This window comes from Lactuca saligna, chromosome 5 (genome assembly GCF_052625555.1).
Source record: "Lactuca saligna cultivar CGN05327 chromosome 5, ASM5262555v1, whole genome shotgun sequence".
NCBI classification, from domain to species: Eukaryota; Viridiplantae; Streptophyta; class Magnoliopsida; order Asterales; family Asteraceae; genus Lactuca; species Lactuca saligna.
The window spans coordinates 238,996,567-239,007,070 of NC_136421.1; the positions used below are offsets into that span (position 1 = coordinate 238,996,567).

The 10,504-nt window shown below is 31.7% G+C and overlaps 1 protein-coding gene across 1 annotated transcript; it reads right to left on the bottom strand.

Moving 5' to 3' along the window:
- Positions 1–2,176: 2,176 nt before the first annotated feature.
- Positions 2,177–9,186, bottom strand: LOC145046417 (protein NRT1/ PTR FAMILY 6.4-like). Its single transcript, XM_078994707.1, has 6 exons — positions 9,121–9,186; positions 8,850–8,954; positions 8,026–8,052; positions 4,231–4,560; positions 3,589–4,130; positions 2,177–3,508 (listed from the first exon to the last, which is right to left on the bottom strand). Exons 1-6 carry the CDS (start codon positions 9,184–9,186, stop codon positions 2,695–2,697), a joined length of 1,884 nt encoding a protein of 627 aa, XP_078850833.1. The 3' UTR covers positions 2,177–2,694.
- Between the last annotated feature and the right edge of the window lie 1,318 nt (positions 9,187–10,504).

A 10,504-nucleotide genomic window follows, 5' to 3' on the forward strand; every position in this document is an offset into this window, starting at 1 on the left:
ATAGGTACTTTCCCAGGATTTTTGAGAAGACATGAGCAGTACAAAGTCATGTTTTCTATCTTTTGTATATATCTCTTTTGGTGTCAATATACAATGATTGAACACACATGTACAAATTTTACTTTATAAATGCAATGGTTGTTGTACTTTGATTACTATGATGCATGTGTTGTGATACTTAACATGAAGTCATCCACCCTCGGATGTTTCCGTCGCTCCGGTTTGGGGGTGTGACACGCGGCCAACGCCCTCTCGACACGACGAGTTGGAGCTTCCAACTCGCCGAGTCCCAAAGGAAAATACAACCAATTTGAAGAACAATCTCATACATGAACCAAGCGTTACATATGAAGTAAAAATCTATATAAGTTTTTGGTGTTTAATGTGTGTTTTAAAATGTGAAGTAGGAGTCTTTATTTATATTAAAGGAAAAAAAAAAACAAATTTTTATAAATATATATGTTAAAAAACAGTTAAGAGAAAATATTAAAAAATTAGTGTTGTGAAACTCCTTCGTGCGGTGGTCTTATTGTAGTCCCGACCCCTGGTCGGTGTCGAGTTCACCGCACCACCGTGGTTACACGTCACCATGACAGGGTGTTGTAAGTTGGTGCTCTGATCGGTCCAAGATTATGTGCACAATTGAGTTGAGAAAGAGACATGTGAGAGAGCTTATTGAAGGTATGGCGTGTGACTAGATTCCATCAAACCAATTGGTTAGTAGAGGGTGAATCTTAGCTCAACCATGAACAACCCAATCCATAAATATCTTTCTGTTTTACCTTTTTTTAGTGTGATTTTGCTTCGTAAATTCATATCATACTACCCCCAACAACTACATATCTTCATATTGACAACATTTGATCCCCAATAACCAAACCAACTTGACCTAGTAATAGTTGTATCATTGAACCTGTATAATCACCAACACACAAAAATGAAAACATTTCCTATTCTTCATATTGTCAACATTTCATGTAATGTCTAAGATTAGATAGAATGGGTAAATTAAGAGATAACTTAAACCTTTAATTGAACACCTTATTTATGTAGGCTTCGTTCAAACATCCTTTGCATACTTTGAAAAAACATACACATACGTCAGAAAGCACCTTATAAATAATTGTTTCTAAATCTGTTCCTAATTTTAAGGCATTAGATTCGTGATTTATTGTGATATGATAGATTGTTTCAAAATTTAGTTCTTGATTTTAAGGCATTCAAAGAAGAATTATTGTATGGGCGGGAAAATTTTTATTTCAATGTGTATAAATTTGTTATATAACAGGAATAAGCTCTAGAAAGGACTAGTGACATTTCAAAAGAGTTATAGATATAGATGTCTTTTTTTACAAGTTTATTATTACAAAATTTGTTTCTTATAACTTTTTATTTCCATCATTTTTATGCCTTTCATTAATTCATTTACATGATACCCCTAGTTAACTACAAAATACATTGTTTGCAGCGTTACCTATTAGGCTATTACCACCGTCCACCAAAAGTGTTGATCTTCCCGTCGGCGGCGACCTGACTTGTATTTTCTTATTGCAGCGCTCTCTCAGGTTCCTCCCCCACTCCCTCATCCGTTATATATATATATATATATATATATATATATATATATATATATATATATATATATATATATATATATATATATATATATATTTTTTTTTTTTTTTGGTTCTCGTATTCGGGTGGAATTGATTTCTGTTTGTTGGAAACTAGGCTTATTCAATCATGATTAAAATTTAACGAGTTTGTTGTTTAGTTACTCACTTACTCTATGTATATGATGAGGCCTGATCATTTTTTTGTCGAATGCCTTATGCCCCCAAACTGTTTGTAGAAATGCCACCTTGATTATCAATAGCGCTCACGTAGAATCAAGAGTCGAAAACCACATCGCAACTACAAAATCAATATGTTTAAGCAAAAGAATTCACAACTACAATTAACAATTACTACAACTAACAACACATCACATTTTCTGTAATCGATAAGGAGTGATTGCTTGTTGATTAGGTCATTAGGTGTTGTAATGATGTAAATCTTATGTGTAGGAAGAAGAAAGATGAATGCTTACAAGGCTTACAAAGCATGTGCTCCAATCGCATGGAGCCCTAACCTCTACATAACTCTAGTCAGGGGCATTCCAGGAACACGAAAACTTCACAGGCGTACCTTAGAAGCATTGCGTCTTGGGAAATGCAACAGAACTGTCATGCGATGGAATACTCCTACTCTCAGAGGAATGCTTCAACAGGTTTTCAAACATCTTCCATTTTCATCAAAATCTCACATCTTCTTACTTTCTAAATTAACAAATCTAGTCCTGAACAAAGGTTAAAAGATTGGTTGTAATCGAGACTGAAGAAATGTTCAAAGCACGCACGCAAGAGCAAGAAAAACAGAGTGCACTTCGTCCACCTTTGATTGTCACCCATCTTCCAACAAGTGCTTGAAATTACGCATCAAATGGAAGAAACTCCATTGTTTCTTGAAGATATTATATCTTTCTCCTTTTCTAGTTATTGAAATAGTTCATAATGTACCATTTTCATGATATTTTTTAGTAGAGAATGGTTTCTTACTTTCTTACTTTCTCATCCTATATACATTATATGCTATTTGGCTTCTTTCTTTACAAATTACAATAACGCTTACATCTTTGATTCATTTCCTATATGGCTATATGTCATCAATCCTTCTTGTCTCAATCTCCTTTTCATAATGCTGTGATTTATACTGGTGTCTAGATGCCAAGATTAAAAACCCGAAAAAGTTGAACACTCCAAGAATTGCAAGCATCCAGTAGAAGTTATTCAACTCCCCTTGATCCAAATTGTTCTTGAGCCAGTTCCCATGAGTTGCCATGTTAGTCAATGACACCAACAAACTACTCACAAAAAACCCCATAGCTAAAGTAGTTTGAAATAAACCTGTACTCATTGACTTCATCTGCTCAGGTGCTTCTGTGATGAAAAACTCAAGTTGACCAACATAAGCAAAAGCTTCACCAGCACCCACCAAGAAAAACTGAGGAACTAACCAAAAAGCATTCGTTTTGACACCATTTTTCATGTCTGATTTCCTTCTTATCTCACAAATGGCAGCAGCCACCATTCCTGCTACTGAAAACACAAGGCCAATTCCAATTCTTTGAAGACTTGTGAGACCTTTTGGATAATTTGTGATCCTTTGAGCAAAAGGAACAATTACCCTTTCGTTAAGGGAGGTAAATAGGAGAATGGATATGAAGAGGAAGAAGGAGAATGATCCTGGAGGGATGTTGAATCTTCCATGTTTTCTGTTCATGATGTTTGCTTGTTCTACTGTGAAAGTATTCATCTGAGAGTAAATTGTCCAGAAGAGGATCCCTGTTGACCATATTGGGATTAGGTTTATAACCATTTTGACTTCTTCAACTTCAGTTACACTTGAAACTATCCATAAATCATCATTTTCTTCATTTCTTGCCATTATTGCAGCCTTGTCAAGGCACCTATATAGATATATACCACCACATAATTTATAAATTCAAAGATGATTATAAATTCTTCTTCCATATGAAATTTGATTTACCTGAGTTTCTCAGTGTGTGGAACTTTTGAGGAATCATAGCCATTCAATAAACTAGGATGATTAGGGTAAGACAATCTCCTATTCTTCCATGCCAAAAACACAACTCTCCATATAACACTCAAAGGACTTCCTTTTGGTTTTTTATACCGATAAAACCGGGTCCCACACAACAGCAAAAAGACAGCTATACCCATAGTCCCAGCAGACACCCCATACCCCACCCCCCAACCCTTTTTATCTTGTAAATAAACCAATACAGTCACAGCAAAAAGAGATCCAATAGTGACACAGAAATAAAACCTGTTGAAAAAGTAAACCATTTTCTTTTCATCTTCAGGTGTTGACTTGTCAAACTGGTCAGACCCAAACCCTGAGACATTTGACTTTATCCCACCACCACCCAGTGCTACCATGTAAAGTGCTATGTAGAGCATAGCCAGTTGACTTCCGGTGGCTTCTATGCATTTCCAACCGCCTGAGGTGTCACATGATGGTGGCTTTAGGCGGTGGATGGTGGTTGTTAGTGTCAGTAACACCATACCCTGGTTCAAAATTCAAATTCAATTCAACATAGGGGATGTTTCTTTTTTACTTAATGATGTTAATGGAATTGAAGGGTAAAATGGTCATTTGGAAACTTACGAGAGCACAAATAGATGAAAAGATAAGGATGGCTAAGAAACGACCGATTTTAGCATCTGCTATGAATCCTCCAAAAAGGGCAAGAAGATTGAGAGTGCCCATTAAGTTTGAGACAATATTTGCAGATTTTGATGAAGAAAGATGCAAAGATCCATGGAGATATGTTACTAAATTCATTGCTATTCCTATCACACAGATTCTCTCTGAAAGTTCAGTGCCTAAAATCAGTCCAGCTGCAACCCATCCACCTGTTTTGGACATGTCAGCAGGATTCCCTTTGAAATCTACACATTCTTCTTCTTCATTCTCATTTGTAGAAGTAGAACAAACCTGCTAAAATGGTGAATTTAAACATGAATTAGTTGTAGTATCGACTATCAAGTATGAATATAATATAATAAGATGATGTTGGTAAAGTTAAGTGAAGACTTACCATTTTTGGAATGTGTGTGTGAAATTGAGAGGAGGATATCAAATTATGAGGTGATGTTTTCATACTTTCACTCTAATTTATAGAAATTAAGACCATCTTTTTCAACAGGCAACTTTTATTGAATTCTTGCCATAAAGTGTGCTTTGATCTATTGATATCATGTGAGGGGTGTTTTTGTCTTTTAAGCGTCTAGGTGAGAATGAATGCAATTGTGTGGTTGGAGAAGTTGGAAGTAGGTTGTTATACTTAACATTTGGGTATTGATATCAAGGGTATTTGTGTCTTTTTAGCTTGTATGTGAGAATGCGTGAGATTGTCATTGGAATTTACACAAAATATTATTTTACAGATTAGTGTAATAGCACGAGGTGTTGATAAATGACATATATACCATTGGTCCATGGAAATTAAATTAGAAGATAGTTTTGTAATAGATAATTAGGGTTTAAGGTTGTTTCTTGTTTACATACTATTTTTTTTTTCAAACAATACAAACCGACTTCTATTATCGTAATGTGAAGTAATAGTGTTTTGTAATATATGATTACAACTAGTTTTAGTAAAAATGAAATGTATATAATGATGTATGTATATGCAAACTTATTTTGAAAAGGTAGATATTGCAACTTGTAAGTGATACGTGTTAAAATTGTTATATTTCATTATTGGTTTAACCTTCTCATATAAATCATAAGGCAAATAGAACAAATGCGGCATATGCGTATTAGAACAAAATATGAGAAGGCATGTTGAAGTATATGTAAGTGCATAATGCACTGTCATCTTAAATAACTAATGTATTTTTAGTTTTATTGTTTTGGTTTAGTTTTAATACAAAATGCAAACACTCCACTTTGAGTAAGTTTGTAACCCAAGTTTATTTTGTGACAATTAATACATATAGCTTAATTTAGTTTGTAAGATTTTTGTTTTATTTATATTTCATTATATCAAATGTCACCTAGCAACTATCGGATGTTTGGATGTGTTTTCTTAATGTGAAATAAGAATATGATACCCACGGGGAACAAATTGATAAAAAGATAATTATGTCATCTTACATTTATTTTTATAAAAGATGTTTTGTCACAACAATTTCGTACATTCTTCTTTCTCATTATATTAAAATTCATTTTCTTTGAAAGATATCCCATCTCGGATTTTCTTAACAGTTCATGTTACATGGTTTCCACTTTCCATTTCCATCCTAAACTCAATTCCTTATTCAATTTTAAGGCTCGTCTTTTGAAACTTTAAGATGAAAAAAAATGTTCTTATAAAATAGGAGATAAAGAAGCAAATGGGTGCTAGATTACATAATGAAAAGAGGAAAAGTTCCATATATATGTGTATGAAGTAACATAACAAATACATAAAAAATCAAATTAAAATGGTAAAAGATAAATACTTTGAACCAAAATTTTTTGAACTTTGAAAACAATAAAGTTATCATATCCTCTCTAATAAATGAAAATAATTTTGTTACATGTCACCCTCTCATTAATTTGGACACATGTTATTTTTTGGTATTTTTGATTAAATGTTTTTTCCATTTGTTATTTTCTATTTTTTTTATCTTTTATTAATTAACAATTATATTTACACCTCAATTAATAATTGTCTTAATTGAAAATAACTAATAAATTACAATATTAGTACTCATATAGTATTTAATATATTTCTTTTTAAATTCAAATTTTATATTTTAAATTTCAAATCTAAAATTTCAAATTTAAATATTTTTTTTAAAACTTTCATATTTAATTTTTTGTTTTATTAATCCTGTATAACATACGGGTTTCACACCTAGTTAGAAAATAAAATAAACAAATGGGTAAATAAATAGGGAAAATTATGGGTGGTAATTTATGACACGACATGACAAAAATACACGAAACGAAACGAAACTAAAATTTGAATTCGTGTTCGTGTTAACTGTAAAAAACATGATGTCGTGGCGTGTTCGTGTTCAAAATCTGACACGAAATTGACACAATTTAGTAGTTCTTTATCGTGTTTTTCGTGTTATATTTGATAAAGTATTCATTAAATAAACTAGTTTTTAGTATATGTTATGTTTGTCGTGTCGTGTCGTGTTTTTCGTTTTTTAATTCGTTCGTTTTCGTGTTAGTTAAAAAAATACGGCATCGTGTCATGTCGTGTTCGTGTTAAATAAAACTTTGTCGTGTCATGTTGTGTCAGACAGAAACACGAAACGATAGCACGATTTGTCACCCTTAGGGAAAATGATGTTGGATGGTAATGAACTATGATTTTTGTTTATATATTTTATTTTTTGGTATCTTATTTACAATTGAACTTGTTTTTATGTTCACAAATTATCATTATGACCATCTTTTGTAGGTGTAGCCGGTCAAGATGAATTTTCCGCTTAATATATAAATTTTCTAGAGAATATATGAATATTCAGACTATGAACACTATGAATTACTTAAACATATGTTTCATGTTTGCTGAAATCTGAACTTCATTCCAACATTAGATCGAGCCGAAAAAGATAACATGACTACATGAAAAACATACAAGAAATTGGTGGGGTTCTAAGATCAAATATCGAAAATCAAACATTAGCATGAACGGTTTAGAAACCCTAAAATCGAATATGGAAATCTATGGGTTCTTGGTTCGTTCTTGTTCTTTGAACGATCTCAGAAACCCTAGAAAATTGAAAATTAAACCCTTAATTTTGAACGATTCAAGAAACCCTAGGTTCATGTTCATGGAATGCAACCTGAAATCGAAAACCTTGATTCGTGTTCTTATTCTTGGAACAACTTCAAAAGCCCTGGAAATCGAAAATCAAAGCTGATGAACATGAACTCGAAGATGCCTTAGAAATCGAAAATCGAAGCTAATGAACAACTTGAACTTGAAGAACCAATAACTCACACGAGAAGGTGGCCTGAGTGTCGCCAGAGATGCCAAAGTTGCAGGAAACTTTTTACAACATGTCATAATGGTATTTTGTAAACATCAAAAACAAATTCAATACTTGTAAAGAATGTACAAAAAAGTGACTAACAAAAATGATAGTTGGTTATATCCACTGGTCATTTTTTCCAAAATATTCTATGTGAGAAATAGGAAAATTTTAGATATATATTTGTGAAGCAATATGTGTGCTGTCTTTCTGATCTATGTTTTTTTTTTTTGGTTTTTTTTTTTTTTTTTTAATTTCCTGTACTCTTTCATGGTCCAGCTCCCTAATGGTCACTTTTTAATAAATTTTGTTGTTCAAAAATAAATAAATAAATAATATTTTAAAAGATAAATATTTATTGGAAATACATGCTTTCAATGACTCCTATAAGACATTTAAAAAGTTGAGAAACCGAAAAAACCTCATCATGTAAACGATCAACATCAACCTGTTTATGCCCACATAAAATATTCATCACAAAACACTAACAATATTTTAAACGTTTTAGAGGATTTCGTGTGTGGATATATAAATATATGTTAGAAAAATTAAAATTTAGAACAACAAACAATATGGAAGTTATTATAACGATATGTTGTGATAAGTACGATTACATCTAACACATTTTTTGTTTGAAAAAATCTCATTAATTAAGAGTCGATTTGACACTAAGGTGTTTGTTTTTTAAGATGTAAAATGTCTGCAGTCTGCGAACTACATCTGTAGAAAAAAAAGGTGAAACAAATGTCTGCAGTCTGTAAGAAGAAAATTGTTTTTTTTTTTTTAAAATCTACAGACTGCTAAAATAAAATAAAGTTTAAATGAATTGATTTTTTAGACTCAAGAGTTTTTCAAAATTTTATTCTAGTTCATTTAATCTATAATCATATAGTTAGATTTCAATATTAATAAATCACTTTCAAATTTATCGAATAAAAATATATCATTGTCTTTGTAAGATAAACAAAAATAATATGGTTAAAAAAATATCATACATGCAACACGTATCTCTTTTTATTCCAAAGCGATAATATTATACAGTTGGTTACTTTTTGTTTATTACTATAAATAATATCGCTATTCTTATTTCAAATATGAATATTATGATTGAAAAAAATACAAAGCACCTTATCGGATTTAAACCGCTGGCTTATGCTTTAAATTGATATGGAATCATAAGGAATAACATCAATACAAACATATACATATTACAAATAAAATTTTCCAATCATAACCGTTGATAACCTGAGGTGAACTCTTGAACATGAAAGTCACACACACTCCAATTATTGCCACCATTGTCATCTTATTCAAATTTCCATGTTTCTCAACATATTTGGTGCCATCTACCTGTAAAAGGTTGTAAATTTAAGTCTTCATTATGTTAAATTGAACTATAAACAATAAAACAATGTCTTCCAAGATGTAATGTCTCTATTAAACATTTTATCAAACATTTGGTGGACGATGTTTATGTGATTTTTGAAAACCAAAATGATTCCAACAAAAAAAAAACATCCAAAACAAGAACGTAACCTGATTTATTAGTGATTTCATAACCTAATCTGATTGTTGAAGCCATTTACCCAAACCTGGCATCAGCAATGTTATGGGTTCTAGCAAGATACATCAAAATATATATTGATTTTTTGTAATGTTCAACAAGAAATTTAAGTAATAATGACTAGTTTTAGCAATGTTTTCAGTTTTCCAACAAGATCTAAAAGCTAATAGAGAGTTTTTCAGCAAAAATAACAATCAATTTTATATTAGAACAAGAAAACCTGTTTTCGTTTTCAAAGGAAAATTTGGTGCTACTTTGAAGTGTGTTTGGTGGTGCAATGGGTCAGGAGAAAGATGACGATTTTGGTATGGAAAGCAGCAACACGAGGAGACACAAGGTTGAAGAAGATCGGTGGAGGGAGGGGTTGGTGGATGTTGGAGGCGTCGAGAGAAAAGAAAAAAATAAAGCGTATACCTTTTTTGGTTATTTAAAAGACTTGTAAAGACCTTAGAAGACATTGGTCTGTGTTAAGAAGATCCCGTGCATATGTTTTCAAGTCTGCACACTTCCAATAAACAAACTGCCTGCAAGGGCCTATGTCTGTACTTGATTTGCATGGCACAGAAAGAAATGATCACGCAGATCTACAAGAAAAAAACAAACACCACCTAAGGGTAAAAACCACATTACGAGTCAAATTCAACTTCCAATATGTGATGATTTACTACCAACATTGACCTGGAATGATGATATCATTAGCCAAATCTAGTACCTTTTTTGGTTGGAATATGTATTTGAAATTCTTGTTATAACTTCGCATGAAACGAAGTTAATAATGTATTTACAAAACTTGCATTGTTTGGCAAATGAAATAGCAAAAGGACAACTTTTTATGACTTAGATTAAGCATACCAATCCATATTCATATTTGCTTGACAACTAGGATATTCAAATCCGAATTGTTATATATATATATATATATATATATATATATATATATATATATATATATATATATATATATATATATATATATAAAGTATTAAATGGGTTCATCAATATCAATGACATTTGTAATTAACATATTAAAGATAGTTTTAGAGAATTTGTGTATGTTAAATCATTATGTGTTGTAAATAACAAACTAATAGACGCGCAAGGAAACCGACAAATAATATTGAGAATTATATGTCGATTAGTTGCGAATAATAGATCCAATTATTATTATTATATTTACCGAGTTTCGTCCAGAAACCAGATCTATCCTTCTCGATTAGATCCGATTATAAGAAAGGTAGAAGAAGACTGTCCTGTTATTGGACGAATTAAACACAAGACAGAAAAATAAAATCGACCGGTTGATTGCTGATCTTGATCTTGAAACAACTGCACGGAT

Excerpts from the sequence above, each read along its gene's own strand:
- LOC145046417 (XM_078994707.1), bottom strand. The coding sequence starts at position 9,186 with ATGGCTTCAACAATCAGATTAGGTTATGAAATCACTAATAAATCAGGT. Across the intron at positions 4,561-8,025 it reads TTGATCGTTTACATGATGAG|GTTTGTTCTACTTCTACAAA; the intron begins GTTTTTTCGGTT and ends CCATTTTAGCAG. Across the intron at positions 4,131-4,230 it reads TTTCATCTATTTGTGCTCTC|GGTATGGTGTTACTGACACT; the intron begins GTAAGTTTCCAA and ends ATTTTGAACCAG.